We start from the raw sequence: 21191 nt of genomic DNA on the forward strand, positions 1-21191 counted from the left end.
GAGAGACAGAGAGCAAGATCTTCCGTCCGATGATTCACTCCCCAAGTGGGCACAATGGCCGGTGCTGAGCTGATCCTAAGCCAGGAACCAGGAACTTTCTCCAGGTCTCCCGTGCAGGTGCAGGGTCCCAAGGCTTTGGGCTGTCCTCGACTGCTTTCTCAGGGCACAAACAGGGAGCTGGATGGAAAGAGGAGCTGCTGGGAGTAGAACTGGCACTCATATGGGATCCTGGCACGTTCAACGTGAGGACTTTAGCTGCTATGCTACTGTGCTGGACCAATTAGCTTTATTTTTAACATGCATACATCTTTTTGTTTTTTCATTTGTATTATACAAACATGTCATAGTTGTTTTGCTGCAGTAATACCAATTTTTAACTGCCAAAAGTGATTAAGTGTAAACCAAGCATTATTTGTGATTACATAGTTGTAAATTCAGGTAATAAAATTTTGGAAATTTTCTTATTTTTCCTGTCAGATTTTCTGATCTCACAATTACTTTTTTTTAAAGCTGTTTGAGTTAGACAGAGAAACTCTTCACTGCCTAAACTGCTACAATGACTGGAAAAGGGTTACTCTGAAATTGAGAGCCAGGATCTTCTTCCAGGTCTCCCATTGTTGGTTTAGGGGCCCACAGCCCATGTACCAGTACTTTGTCAGGCAGAGTAGCAGGGAACTAGATCAGAAGTAGAGCAGTCAGGACTGGAACTGGAGCAGCTGGGATTCAAACTGGTGTCCTTAATGAGCTGCAGGTTAATACTTGCCCTTCCGTGTCATGATGTCTGCTCTAAAATAGTTTTTTTCTCCCCTTGAAATGTATTTATTTGTTTGTTTGGAATGCAAGCTGGTGGGGCATGAAAAAAGCGAAGGGAGAGATCTTTGATCTGCTCTTTCATTGTTGGAATGCTCATAACAATGGAGGCAAGCTAAAGCCAGGATGCAGAAACTGTCCGGTTTAGTCACATGGAAGACAGAACCTCAGATACTTGAGGTGCCGTCATCCATTTTCCCAGATGCTTTAGACAGGAGTAGGAATCCAGTTAAATAGCTAGCACTTCTATATACATGCAGGTGTACCAGTCAGCAGCTAAACATACTATACCAAAATACCATTATATGGTATAATTTCATCATTGTTAGTTTGGGTCTTTTAATTTCTAGATTTTTATCATGGAATATTTTAAGATGGAAGGATTATGTTGTTCCATTTAATATAAAAATTCTTTGTTAGAGAAATAATTTTATCAGTTATACCAGTGGAGTAGTAAAACAGATTAATACCACTTTCGTTGTTCCATTGTCTTAAATTTTAATTTGTTTTACCTGAATATCAGTCAGTTTTGAAAACTGATTTAAAATGGATGTTTTTAAGTAATTTGGATAAAGTGAATGTGATATTTTTTAATTCATATTATACCCCATTTTCCATTTGCCTAAAGGGTTATAACTGTCTTCTACTGTTCTTTGTGGTGGCAACACTTGACAGAATACTTGTTTTTTCATGGGGTGGCATAAATAGGTCTTAGGAGGGGATTAAGGATAGGTTTTTTGTTTGTTAGGATGGTTTTTGTTTGTTTAATTTTTTATTTGTGAATGTGGGAAATGGCTTGGTAATTCTATAATGCTGATTTCCATACTCATTTTTTTCTAGCAATACTAGAAAAAGTTGCTGAACAGTGTCCTAAACTTTGCAACAAATTTCGCAACATTGAAAAATTTGGAAGGGTAATTTGACAGGGGAAACTTTTTCTTTATTCTTACTATGACATTCATGTTTTTTGGAAACTGTTGTAAAATATGTTGCATATGCAACTTGAAGCAATATCTTTTCTCTCCTTAAAGACAGTTATCGTCTCTGAGCTCTTCCTTTTGTGCATTTTGATGTCCAGTTTACACTTTTTCCCAGAATGTTGCATAGAGAGAAATATTTAAGACATGTAAAATTGTGTTGTTAGCAGTTACGTTTATCTGCTCATTTTGAAATTATTCCAGTTGCAGGTTTTCTTAGTGTTATAAAGTTTTCACATCAAGCATCATCTTTGTTTATTTTGTATACATATTTTTGGATTACTGGCTTTTAACAATAATGAAATTTTTAAAACCTAAGGGATTGTTAAGTTGAGGTATAGTTTGAATTCTATAGATTATGGTACATAGATGAGCATTGATAAATATGTGAATATTTTTGCAACATTAAATTATATGTATGTATCCATGTCATTCTCACAATTGAGATGGCTTATAAGCTGTTTCTTACAGTGTTTTGCCTTTTTTTTCTGTTGATTTTCATTCCTTTGTGCCTCAAGAGACAAGTTTTACCTGTACTGAAACATCAAATAAATGGTACCACACATTATGGACTAATTTACACTGACATTTTCTCAAGGAATTACGACTTTTTAAAGTAATGACTGCTCGGAGAAAGGCAAAGGAAATCCCAGCTCACAGTATCAAATCCTAGATCTGGGGAGTTGACTGACTGTTACGCCTTCAGATGTGGGGGATTTCAAACTGTGTATTAGAATCTCCTTTGTATTTCTAAATGTCGCTTGAAAAATCCACGTTAAGGATGTGCCATTTTTGTTTACGTATAGGGACATGCCACAGGGATAGTTTATGTGGTGAACCTTGTGTCTTAGGCTTTTTCTTAAAGATTTATTTATTTTTATTGGAAACTCAGATATCAGATATACGGAGAGGAGGAGAGACAGAGAGCAAGATTTTCCATCTGATGTTTCACTCCCTAAGCAGTTGCAACAGCTGGAGTTGAGCCAATCCAAAGCCAGTAGCCAGGAGTTTCTTCTGGGTCTCCCACGTGTATGCAGGGTCCCAAAGCTTTGGGCCATCCTCAACTGCTTTCCCAGGCCACAAGCAGAGAGCTGGATGGGAAGCAGGTATGCTGGGATTGGAACCAGTGACCATATGGAATCTTGGCACCTGCAAGGCGAAGACTAACTGTTATGTTATCGCATTGGGCCCTCAACCTTATACCTTTTAAAATCTTTGGAATTATTCTCACTGAATACATTTTTCTTTAGTAAACAGATTTCCTAACAAGTAGCACTTACTAAATTAAATACAATGTTGCTGTCATTTTTCCCTGGGTTTTTCAGTTTGATTAATTATCTTTTAAGAAATATGGGGAAATAAGTTAATTTCATTTGCAAATTCTTTGTCATGGTATTCTGATCATATTATTCTATTGCTTATAAGCTTTAGTTGGTTCTTTATTGCTTATTGAATTAAGTCTAACTACCTAGCTTATTAAGAGTCCTGTATAAATTTAGTGTCATACAAGAGATAATCTCTTTTGTGGCTCACTGGAGACTGTCCAGTGTAGAAGCAGTTACAATTTCATTAAGACTTGAGTGTGAAATTTCCTTTTTAAGACAGAATTGTATAATTCTAAAATTTATTTTCAGAAGAAGCAGTGTAGATAAGACTGTTCTGGTGCTTTGCTAAAACAAATTTTTGTGCAACTCTGAGAAAGTAGGATGGTCATCAGCTAAAACATCCTACTTTTTCAACCTTGTTTTCTGTTATTCTGCATCAAACATTAATTGAAGAGTTCTCCCAATGTTGAGAGATATTGTCCTGTCTGTAACTCTCAAGAGATGTTTTCCATAGTATATATTCAGTTGATTATTGCATTAAAAATAATATATAATATGATTACTTAGGATTTAATAGTGGCGTTGGCAGGCAGATGGACACAGATATCAGCTTACATATTCTCAAATTGTAGTTTTATTTGTATATCTGCATTATGCTTAACCTACACTTGTTACCTTTCTGCACAAAATCGAAGAATTTCTTCGTTTCCTTTCTATTTCTGAAGGACATTTTTACTGAGTTGTCAATTTTTTCGGCCTTAGAAAAATACTTAACCTTTTGTTTTTTGAGACCTCCAGTTTCTTATAAATAAATTTACCGGTTTCTTGTTCCTTTACGGATAAAATATTTTTTTTCTGCGCTGCTTTCAAGTCCTTTTAGTTGGTAGTGCTTTGGTTATGATGTTCCCAATTGCATATATCTTTAAGTTTGTGCTGTTTATCCAACTTCCTCAGTGTGCGGGCTGTGTCTTTTGTCTGGCAGATTATCATCTCATTGCCAGCTCTGTGCTTTAGTGGTTGGCACTACAACCTGTGACTCTGGCATCCTATATGGATGGAAGTTTGTGTCCTGTCTGTTTCGTTTCTGATCTAACTCCCTGCAAATGGCCTGGAAAGCAGCAGAGTTTTGGACTAGTGTGCGTGGGCCCCACCAGTCACAAGGTTTATCCAGAAGCAGCTCCTGGCTCCTGACGTTAGCCTGACCTAGTCCTGATTGTTGCCAACTTCTGAAGAGTGAACCAACCAGTGAAGATAAGCTCCACCTTTTGTCTCTCCTTTTGTAGCTATAACTGACTTTTAAATAAATAAATAAATGAACAAACATACATTGTTTTATTCCTATTCTACTTTCAGAATCTTCAGCTATTTCGGTATTTTGTCTAGGTTTGTTTTTTTTTTAAAGATTCATGTATTTATTTGAAAACCATAAGTGAAAGACATAGATACACACACACACACACACACACACACACACACACAATTTGCATCTGCTAGTTAATTCCACAAATGGGTGCAAGATCCCCAGTGAGCCAGGACAAAGCCAGGAGCCAAGAATTCCGTCTGTTCTGCCATGTGAGCACCAGGAGCCCACTTGTAGGAAGCTGGGTCAGTTGAAGAGCAGCTAGAACTCAGACTGGCATGTTTCAACGTACAGCACTGTAACCTCTGCAACTTGTCGCACTAGAGTGTTGGCCCCTTACCTAGCATTTTAGGTGTGGAAAGTCTAAATAAGGTGAAACATGTCTGTTCCATCTTGTTCAGCACATAGACTCTTTGTATCTTTTTGTGTTTTTAAAAATCTAGTTTTTCCTAATTAAAATGACTTCTGCATTTTTGTTATGATGAATTTAGTTTTGTTTTTCCTAATGAATATTCTGGATTTCTATTGTTACTGTGGGGAAAGCCTCCTTCTAACTGCCTTCCCAGGGGCAAACTAATTCTTTCAACACTGTTCTCTTGCTGGGTTTTTTTTTTTTTTTTTTTTTTTTTTTTTTTTTTTTTTTTAGATTTATTTATTTTTTTAAGTGCAAAGTCAGAGAGGAGGAGAGACAAAGAGGAAGATCTGTCTCCTGGTTCACTCCCCAAGTGGCCACAATCGCTGGTGCTGCACCTATCCAAAGCCAGGAGCCAGAAGCTCTACCAGGTCTCCCATGCAGGTGCAGGGTCCCAAAGCTTTGGGCTCTCTTTGACTGATTCCCAGGCCACAGGCAGGGAGCTGGTTGGGAAGCGGGGCAGCCAGGATTAGAACCATCACCCATATGGGATCCTAGCACGTTCAAGGTGAGGACTTTAGCCGCTAGGCTATAGCATTGGGCCCTATTTATTCAATTTGATAAGTGTTTACCTTGCTTCTAGTTTATGGATAAACTAAAAGATAAATATATAATGTCCATAGCAGATTTATGTATGGATATTATATATAAACACTTGCGTAATTATACATCTTAATTTTGGGGTAAATATTGACGCGTTTTCAGAAAGCATTACCCATCCTTTATTAAAACTGTGCAAATTGCTTGCATTATCATGCTTATTAGTCTTTAACAGTAGATTCTGGACACACACACATAAACACACAAATATGACAATGGATTTTTATCTGCAGAAATTTTAATAAATTAACCCAACAAATGGATCAGCAAGACAGGATCACACATACAAGCTGTCATGTAAATATCTTTATATGGGACTTTTAAATAGTGATTTAAGTGGGACCTTTGAATAGTGATTTAAATGGGACTTTTAAATAGTGATGTTCAATGCAGTAACCAGTAGCCTCATGGTAGTAGTTAAGTGAAAAATCCAATAAAATTGAAATTATTGTTCCTCCTTTTGCAGCATCCATGCTTTAATTGTTCACTAGTTCCAAGTGATACCTAACTTGGATAACACTAATGTAGAACATTATAGTCATCACAGAAATTTCTATTAAATAGTGAAAACATAATACTTGTAGAAAACTTGGTGCCAATACAAAGCTGAAGCAGTGTATGTGCATGTGTACAGTTTCTTTTTGGAGAGAGTAATAAAAGTTCCTGCTACACTGAGAAAGAAGCCAGTGGTTGCTAAGCTATTCCACACAAAATTGAGTCTAATGGACTTTAGAAATCTCAGGTTTTCCTTGTGAAAGTTCTGTCAGCTTTCTGGAGATCTCCTGCAGGGCGCTCTGGGCATTATGTTTTACGTTTTATTTAACTCCTTCTTTGGTGTTTACAGTGTTTTCACATATTTCTCTTGGAAAAAATCAAAATGGATGCATGATTAGCTATAAATACATAGAAAAAATTAAGAGTATGTAGTAGGAAATCGAAACTCTTCGGTTTTGAAAACCTGGCATGGTTACTGAATAAAAACATTGAAGGTTGCCAAATGAATATGCAGAATGCTAACATTTTAATGTATTCAGTATAGTAACTGAAAATAGCAGTTTTATCAATTTGTTGTGTTATAATTTACATTACTAAAGTGGCTTTGGTGCCCGGCATCGTGGCCTAGCAGCTAAAGTTCTTGCCTTGAACGTGCCAGGATCCCATATGGGCGCCGGTTCTAATCCCAGCAGCTCCACTTCCCATCCAGCTCCCTGCTTGTGGCCTGGGAAGGCAGTCGAGGATGGCCCAAAGCTTTGGGACCCTGCACCCGCGTTGGAGACCTGGAAGAAGTTCCTGGTTCCCAGCTTTGGATAGGCGCAGCACCGGCCGTTTTGGTCACTTGGGGAGTGAGTCATTGGACGCAAGATCTTCCTCTCTGTCTCTCCTCCTCTCTGTATATCTGACTTTCCAATAAAAATAAATAAATCTTTAAAAAAAAAAGTGGCTTTGATATTAGCCACTTTTATCAAGTTACTTGTTGTTGTTATTATTGTTAACACTCAAAGTTGTAGGCCTGTTTCCTGACAAATTAAAGCAAGAAATTCTCCAAAAGCAGTTGCCACACACCTTTTTGCCATAAATAGACCCCAGGTTATTGTTTTCAAAATCAAGGCTCCCTGAGCAAGGAAAATAGGTATATTTTAGGGGTAATGAAAATGCTAAAAGGGATATTGTTGTCATCACTTGTAGGGTATGTACAAGGTTATGTCTTACCATGTGTCACATAAGTTAATGAAGCTGAGCTCTTTGTGGGGTTGGCGTTGTTTGTTCAGCTAAACAAAGGGAGACCTTTGGGAACTTTATGAGGAGTTCTCCATGGCTAATCATTTCATCTTTCCTCTGAATGTAACTGAACCCTCCCTTACCCCACCAAAAAACAAAACAAACAAACAAAAAACCACACTTGAAGCTTTAGGGTCTCAAGTCACAATAAAGACTTTTCAGCTACAGGGAGCACTAGCTCTTCACCATAGCAGATTAGAAAACAACTAGAATCCTAGTAGATGTGTCTCTAAATTTGTAAGACATTTTGGTTTAGAAAATACAGCTTACTTACAGCACAGTGGGCTAAGCCACTGTCTATGACACCAATATCCATTATCAGTATTGAATATAGACCTGCCTGTCACTCTTATAGTCCAGGGCCCTGCTAATGATGGTGAGAAATCAGTGGAAGATGACCCACGTGCTTGGACCACTGCCACCTGTGTGAAAGTTTCAGCTGAAGTTCCAGGCTCCTGGCTTTGTGCTGGCCCACCCTCAGCTGTTGCTGAGGAACATTCCTCTCTCTGTGCTTTTTTGTCTGCAATTCTGATTTCCAAGTCAAAAAAAAAAGTTAATCCAAGACAAAGAAAAGAAAAAAAAATAATGAACAAATTTCAAAAACATTTGTACCAAAATAAGCTTAACTTGTAATTTCATTTTCCTATGAATGTCGTGAAATACCCTAACATAAATAGTGCCATTGTCTAATAAAAAAGGCATTTTTATCTGTGAAAAAAAAAATAAAATACAGCTTACTTAAAAAGTCAGTCTTTTGCCTCGACTCCCACCTTCCTTTCCCAGTGTACTTTCTGGTATGAAAAGCTAAAGAGAAAAGAACAGAAATTTTAGACTACTCAATAAAATAAGAAGTAAAGAACTAAGAAATAAGAAATAAAGAACTAAGAAAAAAAATTTTAAGCACAAAATAGTTTAACTTCTGGTTTTTATGAAGGCCTGAACATCTGCCTTGTATAACTAAGGAGATTCGGTATAACACTGTTTGTACCATTATAATATTATGTGCGTCTTTCATAAAGAAGTTAAGGATCCTAATATGAAATAAGTGGTCACAAAATTATTTAAGCACATAATTTTTACACAGCTGAGTACCTCCACAGTCTTAATTATGAAACCTCTACATATGCTCAGGCATGACATTTACTGTACAATTGTTTCTTGTATACCTAATGGGTGTTATCTGGATTTCATGTTACCTTTCAACACTACTAACTTCATCACCAGAATAAAAGATAATTCTTTTATGTGTTGGTGGTAATGTTTGGATCTTAAGTGATTACAAAAACATAATTATGTAGATGTAGTTTTGGTAGCAGTAATGATTTTCCTTCCTTTTTGGATACCTTTTTGTCTGATTTTTTTGGTTTTCATTTCTAATTTTATGTACCTGAACAACTAATAAATGAGGAAATTTTAAGCTTTTTCCTAATTGGGAGGTACCTGGAAATTGAGAGTAGAGCTTTACATTTATTAAATTAGCAGTTTTTAATATCACCTGATGAAATGTAAATGTTTTCCATGATAATTCCTTGCTGCAATGAAAATTGTAAGAGTGTTGAGCAATAGATATTGCTGCAAATTGTTTGGAAACATAGATTTCTTTTTTTTAATATTTATTTTTATTTTTATTGAAAAGTCAGATCCATAGAGAAAAGGAAAGACAGATTCCTCCATCCATGATTCATTTCCCAAATGATCACAATAGCCAGAGCTGAGCCAATCAAAGCCAGGAGCCGGAAGCTTTTTTTAAATGTCCCACATGGACGCTGGGTCCCTAGGCACTTTGCCATCGTTCACCACCCTCACAGGCTACAAGCAGGCAGCTAGATGGGAAGTGGAGCCATTGGGGCACAAATCAGAGCCCACAGAGGATATGGCACATGCAAGGCCCATTTGAAATACTTTGAATGAAGAAGTCCACTCCTAATTATAAACTACAACTTAAACTTTCTATAATATGGTTGGGTTAGAATGGATAAAGAGAAACAATTTTTGATGCATGCAAATCTGCTTGGTGGTTACAAATTACATAGTATGTGAGAACTGTTTTTAAAAAATCTGATTTAAAGAGATTCCGGAGTTTAATTATCTTTGATCACTGGAAAATAAAATGGAATCACAATTTGCCTGTCCATGAGTGTTTGTTTATGAAACGATAAGCTGTTTCATAGTATTGAGGGCGTTGAAATGGGAGTGGAATTTAGAATTTGTTTTTTGTGTTCTATTTACATCAATGTTTAACCTTTTTGCTATCAGGTAATTTCTTCATGTTACGGGCATTGTGAAAGATAGCAGATAGTTAAAAATTTTCTTCTAGAGTGAGTTAAGAACTTTCTGTGATGAATCTATCAGACTAATTTACTGAAATATATACCATTAGCCAATAAAAACTGAATTACTTTCTTCCTTCTAAGTAAAAAACTTCAAAATTTTGTCCATTACAAATTATACTTCTTTTATCATATGTGCTTCTGCTTGAACTCTGTTCTGACCTTTATTTTCCCTGCAATTTCATCTCAATATCACTTTTTCAAATTTGTTTTACTTTTGTGGTTTAGATCAGATCAGCTTGTTATGAAAATGAAATGGCAATAAGACATTATCTTCCCGCCAACCCCTCAAAAAAATTGCTTGTGAACATCTGTTGCCCTGATTACCACAATTTCTAGCACTTTTTCTAATCCTGCTGTGATCTATTGATAATATTTTAGTCTTCTCCCTTTATTTCTCCTTCCCCAAAATAGACCCTAAACTTTTGATTGTTCTTGAAAACATGAACTTTAAATGCTGAATTCCTGTAATTAATTTAAAGATGTGAAATTGGTTTTTTTTTAGTTGTTTTGTGAAGAGTTTATATAGTAATTTGTGAAGCTAATAATATTTGAAGTGCAGTAATTGGCATTACAGTATGACATTTTATGTTTTGTTTTTGTGAAAGATTAATCCCCAAACCAAATGTTGCAGATGTGATAGTTGACAAGTAGTGTTGGTTTCCCTTTCCAAGTTGTATTAGAGGAATTTTGTTTTATCCCCTCCACTTCAAAACCATATGTAAAAAAAATAATAAAATGAAAAAATAAAACACCTCCACTTCACAAACCATATAAAAAAAAAAAACCTTTCCAGAGCAGCTTATTTGAAAAATCCTACTTTACAGTAACCCAAATAAACCTGTTCTGTATGAACCATGTTGTGATAGTGTATGTTAAGACTCGCCATAGGACAAGTTGCTACAAGTCAACTGTGTGTGAACAATTTGCTCTTTATGAATGCGAAGAAACGCCACTGTAAATGTTGGACGGGCCTGCTCTAGACACTCTAGTGCAATAGAATCCTGAGATATTAACAGCAAAGCAGTTAGAATACCAACAGCAAGGTTTTTATTGTTTATATATATGAACGTATTATCAGTTTTATATTTTCTTAGTTGTGTATGACTAGGTTATACCAGTAGGTATAATCTGGGGTTGACAGAAAACATTAATGAACAACAGCAACCGAAATACTGCGGAAAGAAATCTCTGGATATAAGCACTTGTAATCTAGAAAACATTCTCTTAGATGTTCCTTTTTTAATAGCAGAGATTAATCTATGCTGTTCCTAGCCTTCCATTTTCTCCATTCCTTCAAATGTCTTACAATTTCTCAATGAATATGTAATTTTAGTTGGTTAATAAATCCTGTTTGAGAATTTAGCTAAAAATATCAATATTGTTAATATGAAACTCCCAAGATAGATTTCAGACGACATCCTGTGTTAACTTATTATACTTTTCAACAAGCAGCATGCCATAGGGATACTTTTGTTTATGGAAGTTCTCCAGTGCTTTCTGTGTTTTCATGTCATAACTGAAACCTGCCATTCTTGATATGAATATAACTATTTGAGAGGACTTTATGCTTTCCGTGTGGATGAACACCTGTGCGTGTGAACTGATGGAAGCGGAAAGAGGATAAACATCGTGGAAAAGGAAAGAGTAGGAACTGACCGATTTGTTGTAGTGTCCCAAGGGGCAGGTGTAATTATCAAGCTGTCCAATTCCATTATGAATTCTATTGCCATCAATCAGAAGTGACATTTGTATATTAGAGGTTAGTATAACTGTAGTTATATGTAAGTTTATGGGATCTAAACTGTGACATTCTAGATTTAATCTTTAAATTAAAACACTGATGTAATTTATAAGCTTACTGCTTGATTAAGTGGGTGATTATGTGTTTTTGAGAAGAAACATTTATTAAATCCTGCAAACTGTTTTCTCATCTAACATCTATAGTGTTAGAATATGATTTATAGCAATTCCAGGTTGACTTTCTCACCAGTGAAGATGTATTATGGGAGAAATTTTTTTTAAATAATTGTGTATTTATTTGAAAACAAAACGCAAGGGAGAGATATGGAAAGAGAGCATGCATGTTCCCATCCATTCGACCATTCCCCAAAGACACACAACCACTTGAACTGAAGCCAGGAACTGGAAACTCAATCTGAGCTTCTTTTATGGGTTGCAGGGACCCAGCTCCTTTGAACATTTGCAAAAAGCTGCAATGAGATGAGGAACCAGCCACACTTACATAGTATGCACCAAAGGCAGCTGCTTGGGATTGAAAAATTGAAATATTTCTTTGACCATGAGAGCTTGAGTTAACAGATTTCTAACAATTTCTTCTTATGTCAGTATTGACACATATAAAAATATATGCATATGCCAATATTTTGTCAGTTATAAGACAAATTGTGAAAATTTTTTTGAGATACTTTACCTGTTCATTTGTCCTTAAAATTGTCAGGAAGCATATAATCAGTGGTTGCAGATGTTTGATAAAAATTTTAATATGCCCCTGTAGTTTGATTAGCCGTATTTGGGGTTGATATTGTTGCATATTTGGGTAAGCAGCCATGTTTGATGCCAGTATCCCATTCAAGTGCTAATTCTAGTCTAACTCAGCTCCCTTGTAATATGCCTGGGAAGCAGAAAAGGGTTCTGGGTAGTTGGGCTTGCAATCATGTCTGGATGGTATTCTAGGCACCATTCTTCAGCCTGTGCCTGCCATGGCCATTATGGCCATTAGAGCAGTGAACCAGTAGATGGAATATTCTTTCTGTGTGTGTGTGTGTGTGTATCTCTCTGGGTAATTCTACTTTTCAATCAAATAAATAATTAAAATAAAGGGAAAACATCCCATGTCTAGCATTTTGATTTTTCAGAAGTCTTTATATTCAAAAAATTTTTAACTTTTCAGGTAGAGTATTGTTTACAGACATTCAAAATGTATTTCAAATACCAATGCAAAAAGCTTACTTTTGTATTTGAAGTTTATTGTAATCCTTGTAATTTAAAACTTTAAGTCATTTAACATATAGCCATCTTTCGGAAAGAAATATTGTTCTAACAGACATAATGATAAGTTTACAGTTCGGCATAACAGTATGACTTACATTAACTTGATAATAGATATAACAGGATTAGTTAAACACAGATGACTCAGACATGGAAAACATTTTTCAGTGTCTGAGGTAAAATATGTATTATTAATAATAGCATAACTGAACTTGGGACAGTATTTAGCTTAGCAGCTAGGATTCCTGTGTCCCAGCTGGGTACCAGGGTTGGATTTCTGTCCCCGGCCTTTTCCTGAAGCCTTCTGTAATGTAGACCCTGGGAGGCAGTGGAGATTGTGTTCCAGTCAACCTCTTGGAAGACCTGTGATACATTCCCATCTTCCTGCCTTTAGACCTTAGACGAGCCCTAGCTTTGGCAGGCGTTTACTGAGAACCTACAGACAGAAGAGATCTCTGTCTCTGTCTCCTCTCTCGCTTCTCACCCCTCTCACTTTCTTTGTCTCTCACTTCCCAAATAAATAAATAGGTAAATAAATAGTAAATTTCTTAAAATGTTCAGGATTATGTTTGGTATATATTAAATGAATCATTGGAATTGAGACGTTTTAGGAGAGGAATGTTGTCATTGGATAGCTAGTTGTTTTTCAATATAGAAAACTTTGGAAAAACTAACCATATTACCATTCATTTGCTAAGTAATTTTAACAATATTTTCTTAATATCTAATATCTGGTTAGTTTTCATTTCTCCAGTTGCCTCCTTTTTAGAATACTTACTTTCATAACAATTCAAACCGTGTTTCAGTCATTTATTTCTTAGGGCTTTCCCTCTCTGTAATTCATCCCTCTTTGTCTCTGACTTGCTCACTCGAAATGTTAAAGATTTACTTATTCATTTGAAAGCCAAAGTTACCAAAGTTACAGACCAAGCTAGAGACAAAGAATGAGATCTTCCGTCCACTGGTTTACTCTATAAGTAGCAGCAACAGCTAGGGCTGAGCTGGGCTGAAATTAGGAGCCAGGAGGGAGCTGTTTCTGGATGCATAGATAGTGAAGTCCCAGGTACCTGGGCCATCTTCTGCTGCTTTCCCAGGCATATTAGCAGGGAACTGGTTAAGAAGTAAATGACCCAGGACCGGAATTCTACCCACTTCGATGTAGCGAAAGTCTGTCCCCTCAAAATGAGCTTTACACCCCCATTCTGTCTGTCCCTGCTTTTCCAAACACTGTGTGTATTTTGTGAATTTATTTATTCATTTATTTTTATTATCATTCTGGCTCAATTCTTTATCAAGCCACCATAATAGCATTAATCTCTTTAATAATTGTAACTTAATATATATTTAAGACAGTGTAATTTTTTTTTTTGGTGACAGCTGTTTAGAAAGCTCTGGTCCACTGCTTTCATCAGTCACTTGATCTCTGGGGTCTAACACTCTACCTGATCATCTGCCTGTAGTTGTCACCAGCTAACAGTAACAAGTCTGTTTACCTCTTAGATATTTACCTTTCTCTTCCTCAAGGAACATTGGATTAGTTTGGTCTATTAATATTAGAAAAAAATGGAAAAAACAGAACAAAATGTGAAATGCACACTCAAACTCAATCTTCTCTTGGGTGTTCTTTGACAAGTGGTTTTGTGATATCTTTGGTAATTCTTATAATAAAATTTGACAAACTGTTTGGAACAATTTATGAATACTTGGATTCAGACATGGCATTCTTCATTCAGTGAAGCACTGTCTCTGGTGTGTTTTGATTAGTTGTTCCTGCGGGTTATGCAAATAATTATACAAATTTGAAGTTGAAGATTTCACTGTTATTTTCTGCCCCTTTCTGCAAGAAGTAACATACTTTGAACAAATAATATGGTAATTAAGTAGACATGAAGCAATTGTAGAAAAACTAAATGATGTGATTTTGCTACATACAGATATAAAGTTTTTAATAATAATGTGTAAGGTTATTACTGGAAGAGTTTGTTCTGGCAACTCTTAGCTCTTTAGTTTTCCTGTCAAGTTGATGATCATTTTAAAATTCAGTACAACAACTTTTTTGACATAATGATGATATGTAAACACCTCTACGATGCCTTTTTCCCAATAAATAGGCTAAAATTGGAATCATTTTGAATAATTATTTTTATACTACCTAGGGAGTCAGCACATGTACTGTGAGAAATTCAAGTTGACAGTAAAAATATTGACAGTTAACCCATGCCCTAGTACCCAAGCAGATGGAAATGTCTTGCATGAGTTCCAATTCATTAAGCAAATATGATACTTTATTTTTTAGTCATTTCAATCCTGGAATTGAAGTAGTGAAATAGTGACATAAATGAAGGCATTTTTTTACTTAAAGTATAGGAAAGAAAAGTGGAGAGTGTTTTTAAGATTTGGTGATATATCTTTCTATTTGAAAATTTGGCTTTACAGTTTGTTATCACATTGTTTTCCGAAAATTCCTACGTGAGAAAGTCCTACGATAGTATTTTAAGTTCATGGTGAAGTGGATAGCCAAGCTTTGTTCTTAGGATAGCGACAGCAGAATTTGTAGCTCTCCAAGTATTTACTATTAAGAAGCTGACTTCTTTATGTTATGCATTAAGATGCCATTACTTAATCTTTTAGGAGAATTACTGTCATTCCTGTTTTAAGGAATGTATGTTTTTCAAAGACAGTTAGTGAAAAGCATTGCTAGTAAGAGATATCTGTATACTTGGATACTTTAGAAAGTTCATGGAAAATGTATACATCTTTTAATTCTGTGAGCTTTTTGAAGTACCCTCATGTTTATGCTAATCTCTGTTGGATTATTTTAAAGCTATCATTATTCAAAGTAGAAATTGTGTTTGAAATTATTGTGATATTGTAAAAGAGATGTTAATTAATGCACAGTGAATGTTTCTTCCTGTTTTAGACCCCAGAATTCATTATACATGTTTATGCTTAATTCCAGCAACATATCTTTGCCATTTTAGCTTCAGCAACACAGGAAAGCAACTTGTCTGTGGTCTGGGCACCTTATCTGTGCATTGTGTCATCTGTTTCATTACAGTCTGCGTATTCATGTTCTGTTGTCGTACAAATGCAAATTTGGTGGTCAATAGTGTGTTTCAAAATGATAGAGATAGTATCTAACAGTACAAACTGGTCGTAGTGGTAAATCTAGATTTTGCTTTTATTAAGACTTTTCTTTTCACTTGAAGTTGTCTGTAAGAGACTTTAAAACAAATGTAAAATGATAGTAAAGCTGTTAAGAGAATAGTTGTCCCCTGTCTCAGGTAATCCCTGACAAACACATTTGAATTAGTAATACTCAGATATCCTAGCTAAGAGTTTTGCTTTTGAAGTGTTATGTAGTAGGTACTTGAAATTATCCAGGTATGGGCTTATTGCCTAATTACCAACATTAGTGCAGTAGAACATGTTATTAAATTTTTTCACTTCCCTCTGGGTAGTGTCCTTTGAGAGAATCAAAACAATTCGTTATACAAAATTAATGGATTTGTGATCACAGGCTCATGGCAGATATGTGCATTCCTGAAGTTCACCAAAAGTACTCTGTACCTAACTCCTGTACCTATACCCTGATTGCTTTCCAGTGGCTCACGGTATGGGGTTTCTATAATGTGCTGGTTATGCTTTACCAAACATATTTTCTTGCACAAAGTACTGCGTATACCAATTGATATTAAAGGTCAATTTTATTGAAAATATTACTGGTTTTTATTTGATGCTTTTGAAATGGCTCTTATTTATAGTGAATTTAATGTCTTCCTGGGATACTTTAAACATTCGTTTTTTATTTTTTATATGAGTGACCAAAATATTACTTCTTGAATGATATAGTTGAAATCCAATGACCCATGTGGCTTCTTCCTCCTTTTTAATTGGCTTAAATTTTGTTGTCTTTCAGATGCTTGTGACCACACCAGAAAAATGGGATGTAGTGACAAGAAAGAGCGTTGGAGATGTTGCTCTTTCCCAAATTGTCAAACTGCTCATTCTTGATGAAGTCCATTTGCTTCATGAAGACAGAGGACCAGTATTAGAAAGTATTGTTGCACGTACTTTACGACAGGTAAGTAGAAATTATGTACAATCTTGTTTTGGGAAAAGTAAGTTTGTAAACTTAATATATACTAGTCAGAAATAATGCTGGCATACATCTTTCATGGAAACAGATAATTTTATTATGGAGAAATCTTGAGTGCTTTCCTTTTTATATTAAGAGGTTCCTGTCCTTTCTTCTAAGTCTTATTTTATTAAAATCTTTTGAAATTAACCAGCATAAATACTGGAAACCTTCCAGTGTAAATCTGTATTGTTTGCAAGGCTGCATCTAATGTTGACTTAGCAGAATTTAAATATAACAGGGCATAGGAGAATATCATTTTCCTCTCTGGTTCCCAGAAAACAGAACAGGATTTATCTGTTTCTGAGCACTCTAGACAAGTGACATAATGATTGGCCAAATGTGAATTATCTCAAGATTGTTAATGAAGACAAGAACATATTGTGTGTAGTTTTTGGCTTTTTTTGGTAATTCATGTATTTTCAAGACTCTTCATTTTTTGTCTTCTCTGCTTGTTCTGTTGTTATTTTCTTTCTCAGATAGTCTTGACTCCCCGTATTTTCTTGTCAGTAGCTTTACTCCTGCCTAGTGCTTAATGAGGATATGTCAACAGAGCCATGTCTGCATTTGTAGTCAGTCTGCTGATCACTAGTAAGGCTGACTCAGTGAAGTGGATAAGCATCAGTAGACATTCAGAAACTGATGTAGAATTCATATTCAGAGTCTTGAGTTCACCTGGATCCTTCGGATTACCCTGAGAACTTCTAAGCCGATTTTCGTCTGCCCGTAATGTGACCATTTTCAGCCTTCACCAGTTTGTTCTGTCACTCTAACCCTCTCTGTTGTGCTTTAAGCCTATATGACAGTATTTTCTTCACTGAATGGAAGCAGAGTTGTCTGGCTTGTACATTGTGTTTCCAACCCTATCGACAAAAGTACCATTGTACAGCTGATGACTGCTGATAAACATGGCCATCATTATACCCCTTTTCCTTTTTTCCAAAATCCCTCTCTCCTTGCCTGCAAGCCCTTTTCTTTCACTCCATATGTCATCCCTTTTCTATTAGACTACTTCTCAGTGCACAATAACCCTTTAACTTGAAAGAATCACAAAGTTCCCTCTATTTTTAACCATAAAATCTCACTTAAAATCTCTTTCCCCATTAACTTCAGCTTAGTAAAGTTTGCCTACTTTCTGGGAATATTAACTTGCATTCACTGTTTCCCTTTCAACTGTTGCAACACAATCATTGCCAGAACAAAAATGTGCATTTTTGAAAGCAGGTTCACTAGCTACCTGAAGAGTTCTCAAACTCTTTTTTTTTCTTCTTTTTTATTAATTTTTCCTTTTTTCTTTTCTTTTTTCTTTTCTTTCCTTCCTTCTTTTCTTTCTTTCCTTCTTTCTTTTCTTTTTTTTGTTTGGAACTTTGGTACCACTCTTTTTTGTATTTCATTGTTTCCTTAATCTGACGACTTCCTTTTGGCTCCATGATGCCATTTGTCCTTTTTTTTCTGCATTGAACTTTTTCACCTACATGACTTCTCTTTTCCACATTCCTTTTGTTGACTTTGGAATGTTAATGTTTTCCGAGACTCCACTACTAGCCATCTATTGTCAGTCTGAATATTTACTTCAGGAAAATGATACTTGTGTGCTTGTGTCACCTGAATTTTTATGAAGTATGTAAGATGTGTATATCCATCTGCCTGACTTATAGCCATATCCCAGCTCAGTTGTATTGCTTCTGCCCAAAACACATCTTTTGCCAAGCATGGTAGAAATCTGTCACCTTAGCTTTGCAACTTGATTCCCAGGCCTAAATCAAGAATCATAGTCAAGGTTTGTCCCATCCTTCATATCCCTCATCTCAGATATATACTTGGATATCAGTTAGTTTGTATATCATTATCTGTGTCTCCCGTCCTGCGGAAGAAATCACCCGACACTGGAGGACGTTTCAGAGGCACTTTTATTCCAACCTTCAATTCCTTCTTTGGGGCAGAAGCCCCTGGCTTATATATCCCTCCTATCCGTTAAATCCGTTACCCAGAAGCCTTCAGTTAAGTCAGTCACTTCCGTTATTTCCCTTACACAGAGAACCTCCTCACCCCTCCCCCAAGGCCCCTGGCTTATCCAATCAGCTTACATGCCTGAGGCCAGAGGTAAAGGGCCAATCACAGGGCACTTCCTAAAACCTGTCTCCAAGAGGAAGTAGGGTCCAGGCGCCATCTTAGGGCAGGGCACACGTGCAGTGCTCCCAACATATCATAACCCAACTACCCTGATACACATGCAAGGAGATAAGAAACTTTAAGAAATGGCATATTATATAAAAAAGAATTTTAAAATATCAGTCTGCTTTTCATTTTACAAATCCAAATTAAACTCTGGGCAGACTAATGATTTGATTGTCTCAAGCAAAACTCTTGGCTCCATTGGGGATTAAAGAGGAGAGTTTTTAAATATAGTCTTGGAGGCCAGAGAGGCACCAATATTATTCCCCAGCAGATTAAGGCACACCTGAGACACCTGTCTTTTGTATCAGTGTGCAGATTTGAGTCCTGGCTAGTGTAGTTTCTGTCCAGCTTCTGGCTAATATGCCTGTGAAGGCTTTAAATGATTCATTCACTCTCTCTCTCTCCCTCCCTTCCTCTCCCTCCCTCCCGCTCGCTTCCCCTCCCTCCCTCTCTCCCTCTCTCTCTCTCTCTCTCTCTCTCCCTCCCCCTCCCCCTCACTTCCTCTCCCTCCCTCCCTCTCTCCCTCTCTCTCTCTCCCTCCCCCTCCCCCTCACTTCCTCTCCCTCCCTCCCTCTCTCTCTCTTTGTCTCTCTCTCTCCCTCCCTCTCCCTCCTTGTCACTCTGCCAGTCTCTTTCTGTAGCTCTACTTTTCAAATATGTAAGTAAATCTTTAAAATTATCTTGGGTTGGGGAAAGATCTGAATAACATGCAAAACTCCAGACTTTTTAATGGAAGTGTTTTAATGGAAATGTATTACATATGAGTATGTAAATTTCAAATTCTCATCAGTAAAGATATTCCTTGGAAATGTTAAAAATATAGGAGTCCAAATAATGTTTTTAATAGTAAAACCACATAATTAATAGATTTATGTGAATTAGTACGAAAAACTAGTCTTAGAAATTGAAAAATAATAATTTTATATTAAAAATAAAAATATCAAGAAATTTGGAAAAGATCTGAAAGGAAATCCACAGCAGGATGAGGCATTTCTATCAGATTGGCAAAGATGGAAATAAAACGTCATTTGGAAGGTATCCTGCATTTTTACCTCTAAGGCTCCAGCCATGGGAGGTAAGAGCCTAAACCCATAATAACTTATTAATGCAAATAGTCGTTGAAGTCCTTGTGTTGATATATAATATTTTAGAAACAATGTAGAAAGTCAGCAACAGAAGGAATACATTAGGAAGTTATAGCATAGTCACACAGCGAAATGACAGCTTTGTTGTGCTGCCCCTCAGCAGCAGCACCTTGCTCATTTCTTCAGTTAGCACATGTTGATCGCCAGCTGTGTACTAGTCACACAGTTCTTCATTTATAGATTTGGTAGTAAACAAAGAAAAGTTCCTGTTTAGGTTTAGCCAGTAAAATGTTCTGAAATAGTTCATAGAAATGTTTATTAGGAAACCAAGGTTTTCAGAATTTTTTGCACCAAAATAAATTTCTAATTACGTTTTCTATGAAATTTTTGAAGTATTCTCATATATGATGTAGAGCATGCTGAAAAAAGTTTCTGTAATAGAGGCAAAATTAGAAGAGTATTTTGAGAAACGTTTAAGGTGTGTTTGATTTAACCACATAAATTTTAAAATATGTATACACACACATACAAAACAGTGTTGAAATGCTCCAAGCAGATGACACTTAGCAGAGATTTTTAGCTAATACCCAATTTAAGAATAGCCCCTAGCAGAGGGATAGTTTTGAGAAACAGAAAAGGCTTTCATAATCTAAAACTGCCATTTCTGCTCCAGGACTCCTTCTTGCTACAGTGGGCACTCTCGGGACCGGATTTTATCTCTGAAAACTCAAAAAGAAATATTGAGACAGTGGGCACTCTTAGGCCTAGATTTTACCTCTGGAAACTCAAAAAGAAATGTTGAGGACATCATTTATAGAAAACAGCTTTATTTATTTATCATGAAATGTCTTAATTTATATCCTGATGTTTAAATAGCTTAACCGTGTTATTCAGAAAGCCTTGCTGCATGAATTCATAGTTTTTTAACTTGGTATGAGTTGGTAGGCAGAACAAGCTAAAAGAGTATCCCTGAAAATATAGAACATAAGAGACCCAGTAAATATTAACATATTTGCCAGGATTTTGTTGTTCACATTTAACCAGGACTTCTTTGTTTCCTGAGCATTCCCGGTAAGAAGAAATAGAAAGGAGAAAGAATCCTTTATGTACGTATGCATACATAGACACACATACAAATAAATTCACACAATGGAGTGTACACATTTTTAAGCAGTCGCTACATTA

At 36.1% G+C, this 21191-nt stretch overlaps 1 protein-coding gene across 1 annotated transcript in view; it reads left to right on the plus strand.

Annotated features, from left to right (window-relative positions):
* ASCC3 (activating signal cointegrator 1 complex subunit 3) overlaps positions 1 to 21191 on the plus strand; it is a 312984-nt gene that overhangs the window by 84366 nt on the left and 207427 nt on the right. The window contains exon 11 of the mRNA XM_058660479.1: positions 16525 to 16689. Coding sequence (XP_058516462.1) covers positions 16525 to 16689 — 165 coding nt within the window. The remainder of the gene's footprint in view (positions 1 to 16524; positions 16690 to 21191) is intronic.

This window comes from Ochotona princeps, chromosome 1, assembly GCF_030435755.1.
Source record: "Ochotona princeps isolate mOchPri1 chromosome 1, mOchPri1.hap1, whole genome shotgun sequence".
Lineage (NCBI taxonomy): Eukaryota > Metazoa > Chordata > Mammalia > Lagomorpha > Ochotonidae > Ochotona > Ochotona princeps.